Below are 24,651 nucleotides of genomic sequence, written 5' to 3' on the forward strand. Positions count from 1 at the left end.
AATATATTGTGATTACACGAAGCGCTAAAAAGCATAGTTCATCTAGATAAAACGCTTGGTTTTGCGATTCACGTTTGCGCTCCAAGTACCTTGAGCTTAAGAGTTTGAAAATATTAGACAAATTATTATGTTACTGCTTAATTTAGACCTTGGAAACAATTATCGTTTAATATCAAAGCAATAGTGGGTCTTCTTCTTCTTCTTGGCTTAACGACCTCTAAGGTCATGCCGGCCGTCGAAATGGCTTTCTAAACTGCCGATACCACGTAGTTAGTTAGTCAGACCTCACTACGGAGGGATGGTCTTAATAGGATTCGAACCCCGTTCCTGCCGTTTGAAGACCGGCGCCGCCGCTGTCGTCAACACCACCGGGCCGCCCTAATAGTGGGCCAATTGACTTATTTCCCATTAATTGCTATGAGCAATTATCAAAATGCTTCAGAAATGGTACAACTTCCGTTTGCTTGTTCTTTTTCAGCGTAACAAACAGCAAGCAAGAATGGTCGCGGCATTGTAATCGAAAGCAAGCATCAACAGATAAACTCCATATTTATGTACACCTTGAAGCCACAATGCAGTAGATAGTAAATAAAAAGCTGGACGGCACTCAGACATTGGTGAATTTGAAGTATGCAGTGAAGTAGACCGAGTAAGTTGTATTGTTGAGAGTAAAAAAAAAGGAAAAAAATCCAACTTACAGACACACAAACAGCTAACAAGGAAAAGCGAACAAAAGTAAAAGCGCATGATTGCCTGCGGGTTACAAGTTGTGCTAGAAAAATTCCTGTTACGAAAAACAACAAACTGTTCTTGATACAGGCAAGCATAATGATGATGCTAATGGCGAATGTAAGTTACCCCAAGGCAGCATTCACGTAGCCTAGAACAGTTTTATTTATACCAATAAGTATCGGTTTCGAACACAGATCCTTTAATCATTTGTGTTATTCATTATTAAAGAGCGTTCCGTTTGTTATTTACGACGCCATAGCAGAATAAAAATGGGTAAAACCGGATAAAATAGCAAGTGAGTATATTTTAAAAAATTTGACGAGAAATAATAATTATTTTTGATAATTTCCAGTGCAAATATTTTACGCACAAGAACAGTGTGTAGTAAACTTTGTGCAATGATGTCGCTCGTGTACCACGACGCTTATGTATTGCTAAAAATACCAACTACGCGAAAGTACGGCGGCCAATCAGCGTTCCGGGTGTACCAGGATGTTAGCAATTTTATGACAAAACAAACATCATGTCACACTAGTCAAAAGTCGAGCTAGCGGAAAGCTGATGAACGAAGACATTTTCGTAACGAATTGGCACTTACACGCATGTAGCCATACACCTTGTTTAATGGATGTCACGGCAAAGTGAAAACATGCAGTTCGTTCGTGTGGACCTTTGGCTGCCGAAATGATTCCAAGGAAAATGTCGGTGAGAACTTGCCGGGGGGGGAAAAAAGACATCGAAAGATAAACATGCATCTTATTAGACGCGTTAAATCCACTTGCTAATGCGGTATGTGCAGCTTGCATCGGTGACAGAACTGCGACCTGTGCCACGTCATATCTGTAAATTGAACTTACTTTACTGCACGAAAACTTGCGTTTCGAACGCAATCTCAATGATTTCTTCCCTCCCCAAATCATACTAACACTTAAATGCTGAGCATTCTATCGCTGTAAATATGTTTACGCTTGTTTTTGGCTATACGGCTAGTTTGTCACGTGGTGTATAATTTATCGATCTTCCCTCGGCTTCCCATTTGCGCCCGCTGCGAACTCCTGTGTATGACGAGGCTAGAGATGGAGAGGTTTGTACCCAGAATTTTGCCGCTAGTGGTGGTGTCCGTTAGCACCCTACCCCGGGGACGACCACGGTTAGGTTAGCATAGAGAGTTCATCATGTTTAACGTCGTGTTAGACCGAATGTAAATTGTAAGCCCGGGTGTTTACACAGGCCAGCATTATAACAAGCAGCAAAAGTGCGCAAGCAGTACTGTGAGCATTCCCGCTCTCGTGGTGAGAATGTTTTCAATTAGAACGACAAGAAAACTGATGCACTGATAGCAATTAGTAGGAATTTTCTTGTACCGTAGTACTCTGGCAGCGCGCGTTATTATTTGGCTTAAATTAGGGAGCATGCTAAAAATATGGCGTACCCGTTGTTTTACGTCATTTTTGACTCCAAATTAAATGCCGCGAATAGATTGGGAATGCTTGCGACGGTGCCCAGGCGCCGTGTCCGCAACGAGTGCTCGCTATATGTTTAAAAAATAAGCTTTCGGTTTTACAAACTACTACTTTGGATGTGATAAGTTTTGCGAATGGATTTGTTGAAGTGACTGGTTTGATGTAACTTTCAATGTGAACAACTTTGCTCAAATTACGTTGTTACATTTTGGAAGAGAGTCAAAATTTCTAAACAAAATTTAATAAGTTTATGGAAGAGTGAGTACAATTCAATGTTTGTTTTAAAAATCAAAACTTCTGGGACTTAGTTATATGATCAGGTCGTCCTGCATGATTAAACAATAAATTCACGTACTCAAATTTCGTATTTGTCTCCGAAATCCTTTGATAGTAATCTCTATCAACTCAATATTTCGAATTTGCTGTACGCTAATGTTTCAAAAACTGACAGTTCATACGTTTTTCATGGAAAAATCATGAAACATTCACAATTTGGGCATAATATTGATGCAAAATAGCTCCAAATCTTTAAGTTATCATAGGCTAGATTGAAATAAACATGAATTTTTGACAAAATATGTTTACGAATTGCTTGCTGACGAATTGCTGTCAGAAGCAATTCGATATAAGCGGGAATTCACTATACGCTGTTTCACTCGATCCCGATCGATAACGTATATCTGAGAGTTACTGTCTGTCTGTCAATGTCAAGAATGTCTGTCAATTTTTGCTTAAGGAAAATTCGAAGCAGTCGCGACTTGACGTACCACGTAGTCGAATATAGTCGGTCCTCACTCCGGGGAACGGGTCCGGATGGGATTTGAACTTTGGTCCTGCAGTGTGAAGACTTGCGCCGCTGTCGCCCAACCACCGTACGTAATCAAATCACAATAATTATCATTATAATAACATTGAAACGCTCAGTTGGTTCGATATTCTATTCCATAAAGAGAGAAAAAAGAGTACAGGAAACGGGGCTAAAATAATTCGTGTGCTTTTAAATGCCTTTAAGATGAGATCTATGCTGTTGGTAGTTCTGATGCAATCAGACTAAAGTCTGAGTGCTGTAACTCGAAACCATAGTAGTGATTTGCTCGATCTATGATTATACAACGTTTCTTTGGAAGTTTGTTTGCTAAAAAATCGTAATCACCACGAGATTTTAGCTTACAAAACATCGTGCTTTACGGTCTCTGCTGTGGGATAGACTCGTGTGAAATCACAACTAATCATATTTTTTATAAAAAATAGCACGAATCAATTCCAAAAACTCATTAGGTACAAAAATTTCCGTTAATAGCAACAAATAAAACCAGGATACGATTATTTGACCACGACAACGTTCGCGTGTGGGAAACTGACGAGTGCAACAATGTAACAAATGCCTCTCTTAACAGTGAGATATAGAAACGACAAAGCCTACATGCTTTCAGACAACATAATAACGTGCTCACGATACTCATCTTCACGAAGTCTTTTCTCCGCCGTCGAATAGAGCGATAAACAAAGCAATCATTCCGAGTGAACGAGCTGGCAAAAATGGGTAAGATCTGACAAACTTTCAACACTTCTTTACACAAACTGCCTGCACTCAAATTCGATCGCGATTCCTGATGCAGCACAAAAAGCTAGTCAATTAGTGCTAATTTCGGTAGCGTTAAGCACCATTAAATCCATTCCTGCTCCCATAGCACGATCGGCATTTCGCTCCTTATTCCTCTCGCGAGCGTAACGCTGAAGTCCTCCAGCAAACAACAAACAGGACCAGATATCCAGAAACCTTCCGGGTGCAACATTTTGTGCAGTTAAATTGATAATTTACATTTCGATTCGTTTTCAACAGCTTTTCGGTTTGCCAACGGATGGTGGCGTTGTTTTTTTTTTATCCAAAAGCCCTTAAAGTTTTCTACCACCAATAAGGACTATCCTTATTGGACGTTTGGGTCACGTTCCGTTATTCGTACTTCTTTCCCCCTTCGGGCTTTTTCGAAAGCTCGTTATCTGCGTCTGCAAGTGCATTCTGTCGGGGTGCACACCCCTCTAATAATATGCCGAGAAGGTCAGCATTTCAGCTTTAAAGATAATGGATGAACAATTGTACAGCCGCAATCTTTGTCTTGGGCGTACGACGATTCCCTTGTCCTCACTTGTCCTCTGAAGGTGTGGAGTTGCACCACAGTGCAAGGTGTTTGCTAACAAGCGAACCTTTGCCACGCCGTCGGCTGGTAGTTGATGAAAAGATGAGGTAAGAAAACGGGCCAAGCCTCACGATTAAACCCTTAGCTGGACCAGGAACACATTGTGCAGTAGTTGCAGAGCAATGGAATAGTACGACAACAGTAATTTTGCTTTAACGCGTTCAAGGGTTAACTTTAGAATCAACAATGCTAGAATATGTGCAAACAAAGCAAAGCAACAGCCAAACGATACAAAAAGGACCTTCTTTATGAAGCGTGCACACCCTCCGAGGGCATATTATATTGGAAATGCATTTTTCACCAACGCACGCAGAAGTATTCGACCACAAACCGAACGCGACGAGCATCCACACGCTTGGTGGCAGGGCAGTACCGGACAAGTTGGTAGACTTAATTAAAGAAAATCGATTTAGGACTTGTAATTGTTTGTATTTCAATTTGAAGGATATATATCTTTCGCTTCACGAACATGTGTTATTTATTTGCCGATACCCTCTCTTTTTATTTGGATGCTGCCGGACCACCCCTTCAATGCAGGCTCAGGCTGATCCTTTTGCATTTCGCTCAGTTAGCCGAACCACACGTAATTATTTTCATACTTTTTCTTACCCAGTTTTTTTGTTTGCATCGCGCCGTTGTTGAACCACGCAACCACACACGGTGGCTGCCAGAATGTGTAGTAGTAGCAGCCTCCTAACTGTGCACGGCGATGCCCCGAAGGACTTGTTTCCAATCATAACTGCCGTCATTGCAACGTCGATGAAACGGTGACCCATCGCGTATGTGAGACCTCATGCAATCGTGCGTGCCCATTTAGCAACTAGTTGTTCTGCACACGTCCTCCCGTATTCGATAGGGTGTGTTCGCGGTCGGGCAGCAGGAGAATTGGTCGGGTCCCGTCGGGAAGAAAGTCCCCGCAAAAAGATAATTTACCGAGTTTTGCTTTGACTGTCTGAAAATCAATTTCATCGGTAGTTAGCTGCCACTTAAAACATGGCTACCGGGAATTGATAAATATGTAAATAATAAATATTTTCTGCTTTCGAGCCTGCGATCGACGGTTTATTTGGGGTGACACATGCTTGAGTTGGTCGTCAAAGTCGAAGGAATAGTTTAAGTTATTGTTTTGTGCTATTGTTCAACGTACGAGTAAAGGTAAAAACATTATCAATCGGTGTATGCGTCTCACTTTGCTAGAGCTTTATAGAGCACACTTGCATCTGAATAAACTACATCTGGTCCGTTCCTCTTTATTGTGGACTGACTATCTAACTACGCGACATTAACAGGTTGGCTGATAAGTCCCCGGTCTAACAAAGAAAAACAAATTTTTTTGTCAAAATTCGTTTTTATTATTCAACATAGTTCCCTTCAAGAGCGATACAACGATTATAACGACCTTCCAATTTTTTGATACCATTTTGGTAGTACTCCTTCGGTTTTGCCTCAAAATAGGCCTCAGTTTCGGCGACCACCTCTTCATTGCAGCCAAATTTTTGTCCCTGCGAGCATCCTTTTGAGGTCTGAGAACAAGAAAAAGTCGCTGGGGGCCAGATCTGGAGAATACGGTGGGTGAGGAAGCAATTCGAAGCCCAATTCATGAATTTTTGCCATCGTTCTCAATGACTTGTGGCACGGTGCGTTGTCTTGGTGGAACAACACTTTTTTCTTCCTCGTTCTTTTTTCGTTCGTCAAGCAACTAAAAGTTGCTTGACAAAAGACGCTCTGTCTCACAAAATAATTGACATACAGACGTCAAATTTTGACACGAATCATTTGAAGATTGGTGCTATATAAAAATAATATGCATTTAATACTAGCGGCGCATTCTATGTGTCAGACCGCGGACTTATCAGCCAACCTGTTACGCATGCATGCATGAAGAAATTGTTTAGAAATCTCTCAGAAACTCTTGATCTGATGGAACTGGGAAACGTGAAGGTTCACCTGCTAGGGCTCAACCAAAATCTTCATACGCTTCATTTTTTCCAGCGATCGTTTCAAGTCTTTATTTACTCGTCCACGTATACTTTTCAAAGATAGCATCTTTGGAGTACTTTTTTCATGCAGGTAGCAACTTTTGGGAGGCTCGTTGTGTTACTATAAATCTTGCTAGTTAATGCTACTGCTAGCAGAAGAAAGACAGAACATGGTATCCTTTTCGATGATTGTATACCACAGTTTCTGTTGAATCCTCCGGAAACGATTACCAGATATAGGCTTTGTCTTTCTTCGCCAGCAAAAAAATCTTACAGATTTTTGTCCGATCATATCTGATCGATAAGTGGTGATTAAGCAGGCGATACGAACAAACTGTAGCACAAAGTTCTTTACATTTTCTTGTCGTAGTTGCCGTACATAATCGGATGAAGCTCTCAAATTTTGACAGTATGTAGTCAACTAGTATAAATCGACCATTGACCAAAGGACCACCGAAGGAATGGCCACCAGGTGATTGCGTAATCGCAAGTTATTTATGCATACGTTTGACATAACAAATAATACTCCATTCATCTCATAAAAAAGGTCTTAAGTAGTTATAACATAGAAAGTTGAACCACCAACGCCCTGCCATCACGTAGCAGCCGAAAAGCAAACAAAATTTTTCTTTGTCAATCGCGAGAGGTCTTTGCTTTTGCTCACAGATTTCTGCAATATTTGTAGGTGGCCTTATGGCCTTCCCAATTATGTTTTGATGTGGTTGCACTTGACTAGCCTAGAACGCAAGAAAAAAAAATCTCACGAGATGGAAGGCAGAGATAGAAACAACGATGAAAAAATAAAATTTAAGTAAAATGTTCAACCACGTCAACCCACCGCCAGAGACCTTGGACAGTTAGGTTCGCTGTAGAGAGAAAGCTGAAGCCGCCAGAAATGCGAGAAAATATGTGAAACGAAAACAAAATAAAGCAAAACTATGAATAATAGGTTCTACAATAGCAGCAGCAGTAGGAACAACAGGGCAGAGTAGGGAAAAAAAAGAATATGCAAACGAATGAACAAGAACAATTCAATGAGCAGACGGCACATGCATGAAGACACCAGCGAAAATGAAAGAGACAACCGCTTTCGATCACCATCGATGGAAGAACGTGACGGTATGAGGAAAAAAAAATCTTTTAACAAAAACTGCCTAACCACCAAAATGGGAGGCGAGCGCTATATTTTACTTCAAACATCGCATAAATCATTTCGGGCCTGGTGTGTTCTTTGCTACAGAGAAGAAGCCTCTGCTTTGGCAGTATATCTTCGGCCAGCCTGTCTCATCTGTTCTAATTTCTGTCTGTCTATTTATTTTTCTTTCAATTCCTCATTAACCACCGGGAAAAGATGCGGTAGCGGTTCAAGCGATCTGATGCTTGAGACCGGTCATAGGTTGAATGGTTTTATATTTCCCTTTTTATTGAACATCGAGCATAGGGAATATTTTGCTTGGCATAAATATGTTTATCTAATGATCAATTTATAATGTATAAACCAGTGCCAAGCGTAAAATGGTAGAGCAAAATTATACATTTCCATTCGGACAAACGATGCAATTCCTATTTCACTACAGCCAATGAAGCATCACATTAAATCATTAACAGGCATTTCGGTAGCCTTTTGCAACGTATCGCTACGGTTCTACCCCACCGATGCGTCCAGCATCGTAGCGCAGATTTCGACGTTCATGGGTTGCAGTCGAAATGCATACATACCTGCACGAACACTCGGTTGGCATTGCAATAATCATCGATCACTCGGCTGCTGCAATGAAGTCCTGCATTTCTGCATTGTTTGGCGAGGCTCGCTCTGCGGCTTATTGCGGTGCGAAACGCGCCCGCGAACGGTCCTTGAAACGGTTCCGGTTTGTTCAACCAATACAGCATTTAAATTTATTATCCGCAATTTACTTCGATTACGAGTACGACCAACCTTTTAATTCGATGCGATCTTTTTCAATTTGAAAATTTTCGGTAATCGTTCCGGCAGCACCGAAGGGCTGCTGCTGCCTGGCGCGAGCAAGGGTAAAAACGGTAGAGTCCTTTAGGCCTTGTGTGGCACAAGATTGCACCAGCAAAGCCAACGCAACGGCTACGACCATTTCGGCAACCGGCAACGATGCCGAAGAACCCGACCATAAACTTTTCCACCAACACCGACCACAACCGAATCGGGAAATTTATTAATTTATCAATGACTGTTTCCGTAAACATGGGGCGTTCAACATGCGACCGGGCTCTCCGTTCAAAATGCAGCAGCAGGCATGCATGCAGCGGCACCGAGCGAGCAATGTGTGGTCAGCAAACCTTACACCGCTACTACTGGGCGCCGTATCGTTTGTGGTGTAGCAACCTTCGCACTTGTGCCATGGAGCTTCCGCGATGATCCTGGTTTCCATTCATTCTTTTCGTAAAGCAGTTGCGTGCTGTACAAGTGACGATGCATACTGCCAATTGGCAGGCAATCCAAAAAACGCACACCCGTCCAAACTATTGCAGAGAGTTTGAGATTGCTGACTGTATAGTTTGACAAATGCACAGTCAATGGAGAGAAGTGTGTTATCAAACTTTTGGTAATAGTTTAATTTACCAAATTTCCTTTAAAAAGAATAAATTTAGAAAAGAGTTTTTAAATATTTTCTCGTATTTGTGACACTATTGTCTCGTTATGCAAACAATCAACCGTTGTACGTATTCAATTGCGGTTTCAATGGTTACATCTAGCCAAAAGTTGGATCTAACTGGTGTAAAGTTTTGGAGCATCCTTAGTCGACAGCGATACCAACATATAGAATATTGACCAGAGGATCGAGAAGAGCCAATAAATTAAAGATTACAGCCGTGATAGTAGTTTTAGTTGTAATGGTGATACAAACGTGTTCGAGATTTAAGCACCATGTTGAACGCAATCGGAAAAATGGAATTTTAGTTCAATTAAGAGTTGCAAATATACAAGTTGGACATCACTTCAAATTTTATAACAGTTTAACAGTATAACAGTTTAGTAAATCATGTTTGTTAAATCATAGTATCATCTAACAAAATCTTTTTCTTCTTAATGATCTCTAAGGTCATGTCGGCCATCGAAATGTCTTGCTAAACTGCCGATAACAACGTAGTTGGTTAGTCAGTCCTCACTACGGGGGGGACGCGGTCGGGATGCGATTTGAACCTCGGTCCTGCCGTTTGAAGACCGGCGCCGCAGTCGCCTACACCACCCACCACCAGCCACTACATTCTAAAAAGTATTTAAATTCAGCCTTTTGCAATTACTCCAGATTCTTACTCTTTGGATATGCTCGGAATTCGAAGGGAAGGAAAGGAATTATGATCAATACGTGTGCGGTGTTAATTTCACCAACTGCAGCAAAATCTTTGAATTATTTTTTGAACAGATTCTTTTATGAAGAATACTTAAATTTTTTTGGTCTAGGCATCTATTTGTATGATAGCTAGAATTGACTAGGATCTTTGGCGTACCCCTGAGTGAGGACTGACTATCCAACTACGTGGTTTCAGAAAATATAGTAAGCCATTCGATGGCCAGCGTGACCTTAGAAGGTCGTTAAGCTAAGAAGAAGAATCTTTGGTTAAATTAACCTATAACCGAATAACGAATAACGAATTTAAGAATCAAAGTTTTGTCAAGAAGTTTACCAATACTTGGATTGTTTCCCAGCTCCGGATAGTTGATCGTTTTGGATGTACCTTTTTTCGTACAATCGAAGCCGATTTCGAAAAGGACCGTGAGGCTTTAAAGCAAACAGAAAAAAACCCGCAAAATCTCGAGATTGTTCTCAGTTTTCTTCGGTACTTTTTACCTCTTCAAATGGCTCCATACCTTTGCCCAATTATGTCCAGTGTCATCTTAATCATTGTCGCGCGCATGAAGGCTTGACGGACTGTCCGACTTCCATTGTTTAGGAGGCGAAACTTGTTTAAAGTGCAGCAGATGGCGCCAAGCAATCAACATGACCGGCTTCCTTCATGTGATGTCGTCATTTTCTATGCTTACGCGATTCGTCAGTCGTCTTTTCCCCCCCAACTACTGGCTACCGAGCTGGGCATTGTAGCCGGGCTCCAGCCGGACCACCTTTGACGCCAGGTCACATAACTCGACGTCGTTAGCGTCGCTTAACCTCCGCATTCGAAGAAACAGAACAGTCGCTGTAAAGGATAATCTTACGCTAACTTTTCCATCAAACCCGGCCCAATCTTGTCAACCGCTCGGCAAATTTCGTTCCTGTTCTAGTTGAGGCGCTTAAGGCTGCAAAAAAAATGCTGTCATCCAAATGCTACATGTCCTCGGCGGTTGAACTGGTTTGATTTATTTCATTTTCTTCGAATGACTTTTTGCTCAGTTTCTTTTTCTTACTTACGCAACATTCAGCCATTCTCAACCACCGGAGCGCATTATGCTTGAGGTCTTACGAGAAGGACAATTTATGTTGGAGTAGGAGGCCCGTAAGATGCATGCAATCGATCGATCGATGTTGGAGCAAGCCGGCCACGGAAAGGCCACAAAGAGGACCATTTAAGCCAAAATCTTTTGTTCGTCGCAACATTCGGCACCTCCTCCCGAACACTGTCTACGCTGTGCGTCGCCAACTGCCACAAACCCCCGGCGTCATACTTAAAGAAAGAAGAGCCGCCTGCATCCCGCCGTATTGATGGTGGAGAAAAATGACTTTTCCACAAGATTGGTTGGAAGCTGTCACACGTCTGACACCCTAATATCTATTAACATGTTTACGGCGTGGCCGAAAAACTAATTCATTACCTAGTGCTTCCGATACCAATTTTTGTGGTACAATGTTTCTGGATTGGGCCAATGCCGCCCGAACGCAACGGGATAGTGCTCTTTTTATAGCACAGTGCTTGGGTTTGTTTCACTTTGTCTACGACGATATTTGTCGCATGTCGTGGATGAAGTACGGCGCTGCTACAAAGACCATGTTTCAATTTTTCTCGACCTGATCCGGAAGCTGAAGGTGACCAATTTATTTGTACTGAAATGTTCATACAAATATACGTTGATTAACATCTATTCGCACTCAAACGCAAACAGGATGTTCATAACAAATCGTAGCAAAATGTATTAAAACATACAGAAAAAGATTTAAAAGAGTTTACAATCCACTGTAACCAACATCTGAACACATTTGTAATTAAATAAAGATCTTTGTTGTCAACATTGCGATGAGATCGACTATACAGTCTATCAACAACAGTCCTTCTGATACCTGATTCATACATTCTTCCTATTTTGCTTTATAGTATTTACTCTTTTATAGTAAAAGAGATGTGTCGACGGTTGAACTAGTTTAACAAATCAGATAAGATAAATTAAAGAAAGATAAATTGAAAAGTCGAGGTAAAGATTATCATCCGTAAAATGTAGCTTAAACGGATATAAACAGTTAGTAACAGTTTATTAATAAGTTAAAAAAGCAGCATTAATGTTTATAAAATACGACCGAATGAAAAGATTCATAAACCAAAGAATCTTCTATGATTAATCAGTTGATTCAGTCTTCACCAGCTGTTTCATACATTTAGGATCTTTTACTTTTGTTAAACAACACTACAATATTGTTGTTTGATTGGATTAAGTTTCACATAATTGTTGAACTGTTTTAATTTTAATTGGTTGTTATTTAATAAGCTGCTACAAACTCAAGCTGACACATACTATGGCCTCACCGTACTGTTAGAAATAAATTTAAAAATACACCACACACTGCCTTTAATATGACACAATTTCACTTTTATCACCCTGAAAAGAAGACATCCAAGCACACGGAGCACAAGGATTACACTTTTTCCATAAAAACCTGTTCAGCAAGCGGAAAAATCTGTCCTCCTAATGAACGCTACGAGATGTTTACCAGCGACACTTCCGAGAACGCACCACAGCCTTACCCCGTTCTGCCGTGGCTTATGGCGAGAATGAGCGAAAACATTAAACCATACTGAAGACATTTAATAATTTTTGATAATATTAAACATAACTCGTAATAAACATTTATGTACGGACATTACTGTGTGCCTTCCTACTGCTGCTTAGCGCGCCTCCCGCCCTTTACCCTATCGAGGCACATTGCACAGCGACGACGTACAGTCGTTAGCAAGACGGCTTTTGCATAACTGGGCCAATCACGTGGACGAACACTGCACCACTCGTAAGCGGTAAACGGTTTGGGAGGTGGAAAGCAATTCGGAAAGAAGCTGGTAAAAGATGAATATGAATTTTAATGTACTCATCATAAGCGCCAGGGCACTTCGTACGAATAAACGCGCCCGCTTAATGATCGTAAGCACATTGTGTTCGTTGACGTCTACTTCCAAAAGGGATCATGTTCCAAGCGGGGCATCGGAAGAAGTAATAGCAGCAGCAAAGCAACAACAAAGCCCCTTTCTTGTTCTTCGTACATTTCTGTCTGCTGCTCAAGCAAGTGAACTCGACGACAACGTCTATTTGTTGTACAAGTGATATGGCAAAACATATGACCCAACGTGTAGGTACGCGGATATTAAAAATGTACTGTTCCCACTTACACTCGTCCGCCAAAAACGGCCGCAAGGCGAGGTACGTTCCGGGCTCAGGCGGCGACTGCTGACACCGTACGAAAGACACGCAGCACTAGGCCGTCCTGGCCCCCCCCCCCGGCATGGTGCAGTTTCTGGGAAGGAAAATTTTAATAAGCGCCACTCGTATATTATAAATACCGAGAAATAACCATATTAACATGACATTCCTCCCGTATGCTAATGTTATGCTTTATAGATGATGCACTCTATCCGGACCCACGTTTGCCCTGGTGACACAGCCACTGCAAAAGGTATGTATTTTGGAATACAATTTCGGTGCCTCGGAAGGAGCGATCTTGTGAGGGAGCTTCTAAGCACGCCTTGAGCGGGTAGAAGGAGAAACACGTCGACTCCGTTACAGATTTGTTCTTTGCTCGAGATACCGATTCACACTATCCGACATCCGTCATTTAAATTTTTTTTGTCACCATAACCTGCAACGCGCTCTTCTGCAGGGAAGAAAAGGAAGTGCAAACTCGGCTGGCTGAGAGGCTGTGGTCCATTTTTCATACCTCTCAAGTGGTGGACATGCCGAAATGCGGTCGAAAAACTTGAAGGACTGTTATAGAGGCAGAGCATCTTCTTCGTTTGCCTGTTGAACCTTACACTTCACACTCAAGTGGAAGATGTAAAGTTTTACACACCACTTGGCTGGCTGTTTATTTTTTCTCCCTCAATTTTTCCTTCTTTCCCGCTGTGACACATGGCACTATTTCGAAATCTATTTGGAATTCAGGCGCCTTAAGGATCTTAATGCAACACTAGACAACAAGTATATTGCCGTTTTAAGAAGCATACTCTCTTCTAGGGGTTTCCCCTTTTAACAGAAGTGTCAGCTTACAAGAGGTATCAATTTCAATGGTTATTGAGCTAGTTTGGTAAAAAAAAGTCTGGTGTCATAGCGAAATGACCAATCAGTGTATTGAACATTTAGAGGTTTCAAGACGAACAACCGGCGGATTTGGAAACGAACGAATGCTTTCATCAAGATAAACGAACAATTTCATTGAAATGTAAGTAAATCTACACGAATCACTGCAATTTGCCAACATCTCAATCAACAAATCATTATATGTTTCATCTAGAGCAAAATTTAACAGGTTTTTTAAGTAATTAACATTCAACAATTTTCAGATTACCTCCTCAACAAACTGGTTGGTGGAGCTGCGTAAAGTGTAGCAAAATTCCAAGAAAAATATCTTCAATTACAAGTGACACGCTTGTAGGACTCTTTCCCATAAATAAGACTTTCAAGTGCCAGTTAGCCCTCGCACAGTTGAAGTGCACCGACACGTTCGGTTTGCCTTCTCGTTACACAGATTTTTCCTTCCAGCTTCCAGTAAAGGACGCACGCAGTCCGTAATAACAGCGTTCCAGGAATGAACAGCGATGAACACTGATCTTCATGCTTAAGTGGCCCGGTTCGATAATGCATCTCTAGTCGCATGCACAGGCAAAAGAAAATTTTAGGCAAAGGGATTGTGCAACATGTTTGTAAACAGATGCTTCCTCTTGTGTTGTCCTGCGCAAAGAATGGACGAGTACCGAACGACGACGTTTGGTAATGATGATCCTGACGACAATGACAAGCGCCGCAAATGCATATGGTGTTTGAACACAAAACAGGGCGTTATGAATATGATCGAGTTACGAGAACTGCAAGATGAGATGATTGTTGTGATCCTCTTGAATGTTCAGTGTGTTACACGTGTATGTAAGTTACATGATATAGGGCGAAAAGGAATGGGAAACAGAATTTGTTTCGACCGCGTTTTCCACTGTCTTCTTTGGAGCTTATCTAATTATCGAATTGTTTCTGTAACGGATATCGCTACAGTACTCAAGTATTTATCTGTCCAACTAGTCGTACAATTGCGAAACCCATTTTGATCCACACGCCTAAAGGGACGAGATTTACTGTCTCCACGCATCCTATCCTATCCTAAATTTGCACAATCGCGAGGGGTACGTTTATTTATGTTTCATTTAAACATGTCACAGCAGCATATGGGTGCGTTTTACACTTAAATTAAGTTCGTGCGGTATAATATAAACTAAATTAAACAAAATGTGGGTGTAAATCCCCTTAAGTGCGCCATCTCCAGCTGTTACCCTTTTGTATGTTACCGCGCAAACCTATTAGGCGGCAGGTCCGGGAGCATCGTGTTGCGGTGGAAGATACTTTATGATCTTGGACGGATTTCTGTTACCGGTTCCCCACACCATGCCATTTCGCTTAATTGCTCGAGGGTGCCTTAAATTCACACGCACGCTTGGCACAAAAGTTTCACACACAGCACCGAGATGGTGCAGCCCGCTGGTAATGCTTTCACACAGCGTCACCGGCTGGTCGCAAGACGCGTCGAGTGTGAAGTTCTGGTTTAATGGTACGCTATTGATAAGATTCCTCTATGACTGCGGAACTGCTAGAGAAAGAAGAGAGGCGAGAGTATCATATCAGTTCAAAGATGCAGGCTTATCACCAAGCATTGGCAATCGGCAATCGGGCTCGTTTCATAACATTGCCTTCAAGGCGCTATCATCATGGTCACTCGATGGTCGGGCGTGTTGTTGATTTCCATAAACTAAAATCCCAACGCTAGTTTGTGAAGTGATTTCCTCTGGAGCACAACTATATTATTTCCGCATCGGAGTGAACAAAAATGAGTAAATTGTTGAAACTAGGTTTTCTTGGCGGAGGCAAGATGGCTCAAGCTATGGCCAACGGTTTCATCTCTGCTGGTGAGCCTATACATTTTCCAATAAAGTCCTACAGGCTTACTGTCAACTGTAAATATGTGCGGTGCAATTGTAGATGAAAACTGCCGATGTTATAACCACCATTAAGTGCATGGTTTTATAATCGCTTGTGACCTACTATCGTCAGTATAAGCAAATACGATTCACCAACAATAATACGCGATCGAAATCAATCGTCAAATTGCGCCAAAATTATTGTAAAAGATTACTTTTGGAGCGAAATGTGTGCTCAGAAAAACAACTTTCTAATCATACAAGATATATTGAAAGTGATCAATATTCTGAACGGAAGTCTCTTGAGGCTTCAGTCTACATCAGTCTTGCTTAAGCACCTGAATCTTTGTTCTCAAGGATCGTTACTGATATTACAACGATTGTACTCGGAATTCTTTTCAGGACTTACACGAGGAGATAGCATGACGGCCAGCTTTCATCCCTCTGATCTTGCTAACATCGAAGCGTTCAAAGCGTTCGGAGCCAAAACACACGTCGAGAACCTGCCGGTAGTGAGCGATTCCGAGATCATCTTCATCTCCGTCAAGCCCACGGTCGTCGAGAGCGTTTTGCAGGCCGTCCGTCCCGCTAGTGCTGGTAAACTATTCATATCGATCGCGATGGGCGTAACGTTGCGCGAGCTAGAAAATGTGTGATTATTTACCCTTTGTGCCTGCATGATAAGCCACCCGAAAAATCAATCGAAACCATCGCTGATAACACGGATCTTTCGGTTCCGTTTTCTGTTTTGCTTTTGCGTCGTTCTGCCTATTAGTCGCTCGAGTCTACGGCTCGCGTGATACGAGTGATGCCAAACACGCCGGCACTGGTACGTGCCGGTGCATCTGTGTACGTCCGCGGTTCTGCCGCCACCGATGACGATTGCAAGGTGACGCAGGCACTCTTCCAAGCCGTGGGAACCTGCGAGGAAGTGCCGGAAACTATGATGGATCCCATCACGGCCCTGTCCGGCAGTGGACCCGCGTACGTGTTCGTGATGATAGAAGCATTGGCTGACGGAGCGGTACGCATGGGATTGCCGCGCGATCTAGCCTATCGATTGGCATCGCAAACGGTGCTCGGATCCGGAAAGCTGGTACGCGAAACCGGACGCCATCCGGGACAGCTGAAGGACGACGTGACGAGTCCGGCCGGTTCGACGGCTGCCGGTCTGTCCCATCTGGAGCAGAGCGGTAAGATGAATGTGCTTTCGTGTGCATGTTGACTCTGTACCGACCAATCCTGCCTAATGTGTTGCCCAATGTTTCGCCTGATTTTAGCCTTCCGACACGCTGTCAGCGGAGCGGTAGAATCGGCCACTGTTCGTTGCCGTCAAATTTCCAGCAAGTGACACAACAACAGCATCAATCATCACCGTTTATATCCTTTGCTCTCGATGAGTGTCAGCGGGAGTAGAACGAAACCGTGATCCTTTAAATACTTACTTAGTAGTTATGCATGTGTACATTAAAAGCAATCGTGTCTAAATAGCTCAATCATCCGGCTTTTCTTTTCTTCTGCTTCCACGCCCTGGCCTTGCGCTTGCAGTGACGGTTTCGGCAAATAGATCCGAATGTACCCGCCGTGTACAGACTAATTTTCAACAATAGCCGTTACGTCTCACTCCTAAATCTACTAAAGTGCCATCGTTCAAAACTTGAAAGCTTCAACACTGACAAGAATACTTTTATGTTCGTACTAATAATTTGCCTAAGAATGCATTAATTATCTACCGAATCTTCCCACTGACGACACACGTCAAAGTGGCAGAGTTGGCTTCAAAACGGGGTTACCCCGTATTTAACGTCCCGCACCAAAATTATTCATCATTACATTTCAGGCACTCATCATCCAACACCCTTTTTTCCATAACTCATTCCTTCGTACCGTCGTCTACGTCACCCCGTTTCCGTGTGTGTAAGCAACAACCGTGGTGGTGGAGGCGCTAATAATGCATCACTGATGTTTGTTTTAAAAATATGTCCCCTCAAGAACCATTTCTTTGGTTGAGAAGGAGCACGGTAAACAGAAGCGACGATTCAAGACCCACTGTTCATCCCACCGGTGCCTAGCGTGATCGTTACGGTAGATCGTTGTAAACGAATGATAAATTTGCTTTCCCCTTTCTCGCTCCAAATTAGATTATTTTTATTCTGTTTGTCACACAGCCGAAAGATCACCTTACCGTCGTGGCTCGCACGGTGGAATTCAGAAGGAACAGCGTTCGGTTCTAAATGATTTTCATAGCCTTTCCGAAATTACAAGTGGGGAAACATGTTTGGACGCAAGGTATCGGTATGGTATGAGTTCCTAAATTACGGAAGTGTCCACGGTGCGTGTGCGTGTGTGGGGGATGGTGGCATTATTTCACGAGACTATCGTTACAAACGTCACTCAGCACCGATAGCGCACTTCTTTGGCGGCCCATATTCAGGGCGCGCTCGGAAGAACGGCACACTAATAACGACCGAGAAATGAGCCACGGGAACCCGCTACTGTCGAGGACGTGAGACACGCACGGTTAATTTACGATACGGCTACACGGAGTATGGGAATCGTTTGGTTGCGCCTTAGCTAAACAGTCCCGGCCCGAGCTGTTAACCATTTCTCTCGGCAGCTTGTCTGCTCGTATTTGAGTGACAAACCAATCGAAAGGAAAGCGGGAATGAAATTCACATGATTTTGTTTTTGTTTTACGTTTCGGGTCGGATTTTCGAAACGCAGCGGGAGATATTTATGGCCCAATTTGTGTGACATTGACGACGTGTGGTTTTTTTTTTTTTTTGGGAGAAAAAGAGTTAACGTCAACCATGTTCATCAAATGCTGCTCAAATGCCTTAAGGAGCACATTGAACGCACACATACACTGCTATAATGTGCTATTATGGTGGCGGTTTTCGTTGTTGCATGTTAATGAATTTAATAATTATTCCATCGAAACTGAATAAATAAGTAAATAGTTTTCAAATTACGCTACATAAAAAAACGCTAGAATTGAATTAGGACACCAAGTATTAATTTTATAAGTTTCACATAACAGTACCTAAAATAGGGGTTTTAATTTTATGAAAAAACTGTCTCAACCCGAATTTGAAACATTCTCGCAATTGTTTTGCATGTTAAAAATGCATTTTGCCGTTTTGAGAAATTATTATACGTCTTAACTGTCCGTAATGGTGATAAATTACGGCACGGTTGTAAGAACATTGGGAATTGCGTGTGATCTGAATAAATATACCCCATTCAGATTTATTTCCCATTGTTACGTCAACAGTGTGATCACTTCACGTCAAAAGCAATTGATCAAGTCAGAAAAGCGCAGTCAATGTCAATGCAGCAGCGTTGGCATTTATGGGAAAAGGATGCAAGCGAAAATATGCCTCGATTTGCCACAGCCTTGTGAATGATTTTTACGAACCGCAAACAACTGGAATGAAGTGAGCCGAGTTTCTTAATAAGAAATACAAAATGCAGGAAAATGTTTTTGTAGAGAAATTTCTATAACATGTAGCTTTAAATATGTAACTTTGACTTGCTCTAAACATGGAGTAAATATACTCAATAGCTAATAAGCTAAAGGGAAACTATGTTTAACTAAAAGCTAACAAAGAACTGTCACACGCAACAGAAGCATACGTGTGCCTTTAATCCAATTCACGCTTTTATTTGGCTGCTCATTGCTTAATTAACAAAGCTACTATATCATTTCCATTCAATAAATTAAAATGCTTGTGGTAAAATTAATTGAATACGGTTCGCTGAATCATTTACGCAATAAATACGATATACGCTACTGTCGATTCAAAACGCAATTCCGTATCCATCGCATTGAATCTTGCGTATCGCGAATGACAAACACCATACTCTTGCTCTGCTTGCCTCAAACCAAACCTCCCGTGCTCCCGTTCTTTTCTGTCACAGATAATGGGCAATGGAAATTGATTGGTATAGACCTAAGCAGGATAGTAGGGCGAGCGAGCGTATTTTATTACCCCGTTGATTGTATGTTTTGTACGCTTACCTGTAGTTTAACCAAATTGGGATGTTCCGTAGACAATTTGGCCAACAATTGATAGTCCGATTTTGCGGCAGCTATTAACCACTCCTTCGCATTTGGAAGCTGCATCTATGACGAACAACAGACGAACGATTAGAACGAGTACACACATTTAGCGAACGCAATACATAAACTATTGATTGGGTTTGTATAATTCTTACCAGATTATCGGCATTGATAGTTTCTTCGGTGTTCTGAAATTGAAGTAAAAGCACAAGATCAGTACAGCACACATCATGGACAAGTTGTATAAATGTAGATATCCTTGACAGGTGGAAATAATCATTCATAAATCAAATCAAACTTCGTGCAACAGATTTGTTGCAGAAAATTACTACAACCATTTGAACAAAACTGTTGAGATAAGTTGAACATAACGAAACTAAAATAAAAACCAAACAAACAGAAAAACATACACTCACACATCTTCCCCACCGAAAGGCAAAGGTATTATGTTCACATCTCCTCTGCTGCTCGCAAGAGTATCATTTCATTTGCATACGTCGACAAATTGTAAATCAATTGCAGGAGGTTCAGGCTGAAACACGCTGCGCTAGTGCGGGTTTTTTGGTTTTATTTTATTTTTTCGCGTTTGTGCGTTTACACGAAATGGCAGCAATAACCATAAAAAGTTGAATATTATTAGCTCGCTCTACAACCGGGCAATCGTTGGTGCATTCCAGGCTAAGGAAACCAGCACACTGCCTCAAATTATCACCAGTCACCAGTCGTCAACACCGTCATCATCGTGGATGTTGATTGTAGCACATGTAAAGCCATTAAGATATTGGTCAGTGTGATTGTTTGCTTGCTTGCATTTTGGTTTATTATATGTTTGTTTTAATATTTTTATTTCCATTTTACGATATTTAGGGTCGGCAGGGTTATTGTTGATTTATAGTAACGAAATTTTGTATCGGAAAATTGTTTGTATTTCGATGAATGTTAATTGTAAGCTTTATACATGTGTTGTGTATTTTATTTCAGAAGAAAAAACTACATTTATGCTAATCAATGGTGCCAGTTTCGTGTTCCTGTTAACATCGATCAAATTGGTGTGCGGAAACTTCGTTGCTAAAATGAAGACTTCAAACTTTATTTATGTATGTTGCTTTTCAAACGAAGTTCAACTGAACAACATGTACCTTTACAAAACGGTACACAAAACGAACAGAATCTATCATCACAGGAAATAGCCATTGCCCCTAGGTCTCCCCCAGTCAAACCTTGCTTCGGATGAACATCGAAAAAATGTACCTATTGATAGAACCATGTTCACCGTATGATAGTGTTTAACTTTCAAAGCGATACAACGATGTACGCTACAAACTTCCGAATATCGTTCATTACAATCATAGTAAAAGTTTTCGGCAATGGAAGGACACCACTATCCACACATTTTCATCCCGAAGCGCAGCTCAACCGAAGAGTGCGGGCAACCTTCGCTCATACCATCCATATTGTACCCGGGCATAAAGGGAATGGCGATGTCGTCTTGCTGCGTTCTTTCTGACGGTACACCTGACGGATTCGTCATCACCGTCCATCGTTTGATGTGATGCTGTACGGCGTATATGGCATGCGCAACGATTTTCATCATCAGCCAGCAGCAAGCAGTGGGCCGACCTGGGTGTATCTCCACCTTCAGCTGAGACGATCCTGCGCTGCGTAGCGTATCAAGATGAATGTTACCAAATGTTGCAGGTGAAGGTGTGGAAATTGTACGCCAGTTCATTAGACAAAGGTATCCACAATGTAATTCCTTTTCATGACAGGCGCAGCACCGGGCATCCGTACCCCGGGATGCTACGGAGAGATTACTGCCACCGTCAACTCTGCTGCTGCCGCTGTCATGGTAGAGACCGTCCTTCATCGAGCCCCGTGCTGGCAATATGACCGCGGGGACTAATGAAGAGCATGTTCGGGTGAATGACTACAATTCCGCTACCGCACCCATCCCATCACCATCGGCATTCACCGCCGTTACCGTACAGCAGCGAGGAGCCACGCATTGAGTGCTTTTTGAGGTTGCGCTGTACTTCGTCGCTGTACAACTGGTGATGAAAAGAAGCCAACATTTCTAGAATATGAAAAATTTCGCTTTGCTTCTGATTTTGTAGCTCAGCAAGCAAAAGCAAATCATTTTTACCATGAGCCAACAATGGCAGAAGCACGATGGAAGAAGTATTTCTCTTTAAACTAGTTTAATTTAAAGTAAAATTTGCTCAAAATTATTAAATAGTTCCTTGACGCACACACGTATTAGATCGTCTAGAGCAGAACTAACCTTTTCGTTACTCACTTACTATAGCAAACATTAGATAACTCTTCTTTGGAAATGGATCCATACTTTCGTTGCTTCTAACGCCGCAAAGTGCACAAACAGAAGGACAGTACTGCCACGATGGATGTAATCTGTGATGGGCCGAGGCTGCACAGAGCGTCATTTTCTTCCACCTTTACTCGGCTGTGTGTTAGCAAATATTTCATCAAAATGTTGCATGTTTTTTTGGGTAAAAGGGAAACAACCTCCGCAGTCTTGTGCGTGCATCAACGTACGCTTTGCCATGTGCGCGTGTATTATTCTAAACTTAGGGCAACCCTTGCCTGGAAATTTCAACAACAGCATCATCCGTAACACTGAACGCAACACACGAGCTACATTTTCCCTTTACCAGGACTCTGTGTTCAGCAGACCTCCTGGGAAAAGGTAGGATGAATATATTTCGGCATGGATAATCAACCTCTGTTACCCATCGCACTTGGACGAAGCAGGTTGAACGAATCTTAACGTAGGCTTCCGGCAAAACAGGCCATCCCTTTACCATGCGCGAATCGGCTCCCAATCAGGATGGTATCCCGTATCGCTACCGTGTTGTTTGTCGTATGTTTGTTTGGCTAGTTTCTTTTGTTGCTTTGTAACAACCAATCCCTCTGTCGCTCTGTGGTACGACCGACGCATCAGAACACACCCCAAGAGCGTTCGGTTGTGCATTTTCCGTACAGTATGGGCTTTCAATCCGCACGAAGAAGTGCGTTGATTAAGTCAAAGAGGGTTAATTTGCATACATCGAATATTGAGTCCGGACCGAGTTGCACCCACCACATACGTGCGTGCGTTACACTATCTGTCAAATTTAATACACATCCCTGCCATCGGTACCCACTCATCCCAATTTACATAATCTATGCAAATTCAAAGGAAACTCGTTAATTGTTTTTAGCATCATTCAATGCTCCAGGACTCGGCTAGGTAGGTACTTTGAGCTTCTGTACAGAAAAATCATCCTTTTTTGCCAGTATTTTTCATATCCGGTGGTGCGAGTGACTTAATTACTTCTTGGTCACCAAACTAACATCGCAAAGATTCCATCAAATCATCCGTTCTGTATTATCACCGAATTCGAAAGACTAGAGAAACCTTCTTCCAGTTTCAAACGGCTGCGAGAGTGCAGAAACCAGGATGGCATTCGCTGTCGTACTTACACTCAGTCTATCTATAAATTATCCTACATGTGCAAAAAATGTAAATTTTACCCAACATGCGTGAATAAAAACATGCCCTACTAATTACACACATTGCATTTAAATTATGGCGTCCGCGTGGAAACGAAAATTAATTTTCGCGGAATATAAATTAACTGCAGTTAGCATCGGTGCTTCGAGTTTGTGTACGTGCGTGTGTGTATGTAACAGTGTTGTGCGGCCCGAGCCCATGGTTACTGCCTAACCCCCGGGGGCCTTTTCGTCGCAACTGTGCACTTCGTTTGCCTTCAATAGCCCAAAAGCCCGCTCGAACGCGAGCAAACGAGTCGCGAAACCACAATTCGGAGTGCATTCGGTTCGGATGAGAGAGCTGCGTCTGTGAAGGGAACGGTGTCTCAATTGACGATTCCCGGCCAACTTCCCGGTGTCCGGCCTGCTTGACACCAGATTTACACCGGGAGTACATTTGCAAAGGTAAACACGCACACCAACGTACTCGTAAAAGCTTAACAATCCATGAAACTAGGCCCCGCGCTGGAGGATGAGTTAAATGATCTTTAACTGATTGCGGTTAATTAACCGCTAAACATTTCTGCACAATAATGATAGCCACTCGGAAACATGAATTTAAAAAAAAGAAGCAAACTAAGATATAAACTTGCACCATTCGCAGAAATAGCGACTCTATCTTAGCAACGGATGTTGTTTAGAAATGAAAAATCGCGATTTTGAGGTCTTTCAAAAGTAAACCCAATGCACCAAAAGCAGTTTTTTTAATGATGCACAGCACTCGTTTTGCATAATTTTTATTATCAATCATATTCTTACGCGTCAAGTGTTTTGATTTCAATTGCAGCTAAACCCATTTATAACCGGAAATTAGTTTTTACGTTAATGTTCAGCATTAATCACACTGTAGGTGCATGTGATTTCTTCTTCTTGGCTTAACGATCTCTGGAGTCACGCTGGCCATCGAAAAGGCTTACTAAGACTTGCCGGTACCACGTAGCTGGATAGTCAGTCCTCACTACGGTGGGACGATCCGGATGGGATTTGAACCCCGGTCCTGCTGTTTGAAGACTGTCGCCGCTGTCGTCTACACCACCGAACCGGGATGCATGTGATGTGCATAGTTTGAATAATACATCGCAACTACTAAGCAGTTCTAAGTAAAACAAAATTCAAATATTACAGAATTATGTATTTGCTTGCCATAATGACACAAACAAACCGTGCAAGTACGCCGTCTCACAAAGTGGTTTCGTTTAGAGTCTTTATTGTCGAAAGCACAACGAACGATCGCAAACCCACTAATTGAAGGCGCAAGGTCTTGTGCACTTGATAAACCGTCCTCTACAGCGCAGCACGCAACCAGCCTCAAATGCTCA

General features: G+C 42.2%; 3 protein-coding genes across 3 annotated transcripts in view; 2 read left to right on the forward strand and 1 right to left on the reverse strand.

Annotated features, from left to right (window-relative positions):
• LOC126563180 (selenoprotein F) overlaps positions 1-13,965 on the forward strand; it is an 805,869-nt gene extending 791,904 nt beyond the window's left edge. The window contains exon 5 of the mRNA XM_050219806.1: positions 13,956-13,965. The gene's annotated coding sequence lies outside the window, so the exon portion shown is untranslated. The remainder of the gene's footprint in view (positions 1-13,955) is intronic.
• The window catches only part of LOC126563603 (ankyrin repeat domain-containing protein SOWAHC), a 99,483-nt gene that overhangs the window by 65,205 nt on the left and 9,627 nt on the right, over positions 1-24,651 (reverse strand). The window contains exons 3-4 of the mRNA XM_050220247.1: positions 19,939-19,971; positions 19,742-19,846 (exon numbers count right to left, since the gene is read on the reverse strand). Of these exons, the coding sequence (XP_050076204.1) occupies positions 19,742-19,846; positions 19,939-19,971 (138 nt within the window). The remainder of the gene's footprint in view (positions 1-19,741; positions 19,847-19,938; positions 19,972-24,651) is intronic.
• Positions 15,559-17,109, forward strand: LOC126562798 (uncharacterized). The gene is made up of 4 exons (XM_050219380.1): positions 15,559-15,708; positions 16,123-16,370; positions 16,496-16,913; positions 17,001-17,109. Exons 1-4 carry the CDS (start codon positions 15,630-15,632, stop codon positions 17,069-17,071), a joined length of 816 nt encoding a protein of 271 aa, XP_050075337.1. The 5' UTR covers positions 15,559-15,629; the 3' UTR covers positions 17,072-17,109.

The sequence above is a fragment of the Anopheles maculipalpis genome, chromosome 3RL, assembly GCF_943734695.1.
Source record: "Anopheles maculipalpis chromosome 3RL, idAnoMacuDA_375_x, whole genome shotgun sequence".
Classification (NCBI taxonomy): Eukaryota; Metazoa; Arthropoda; class Insecta; order Diptera; family Culicidae; genus Anopheles; species Anopheles maculipalpis.

What these genes read in the sequence shown, in the direction of transcription:
- LOC126562798 (XM_050219380.1), top strand. Translation starts at nt 15,630, where the DNA reads ATGAGTAAATTGTTGAAACTAGGTTTTCTTGGCGGAGGCAAGATGGCT. An exon ending in CAACGGTTTCATCTCTGCTG is followed by an intron (nt 15,709 to 16,122) that starts GTGAGCCTATAC and finishes AATTCTTTTCAG; the next exon opens with GACTTACACGAGGAGATAGC. An exon ending in GTCCCATCTGGAGCAGAGCG is followed by an intron (nt 16,914 to 17,000) that starts GTAAGATGAATG and finishes GCCTGATTTTAG; the next exon opens with CCTTCCGACACGCTGTCAGC.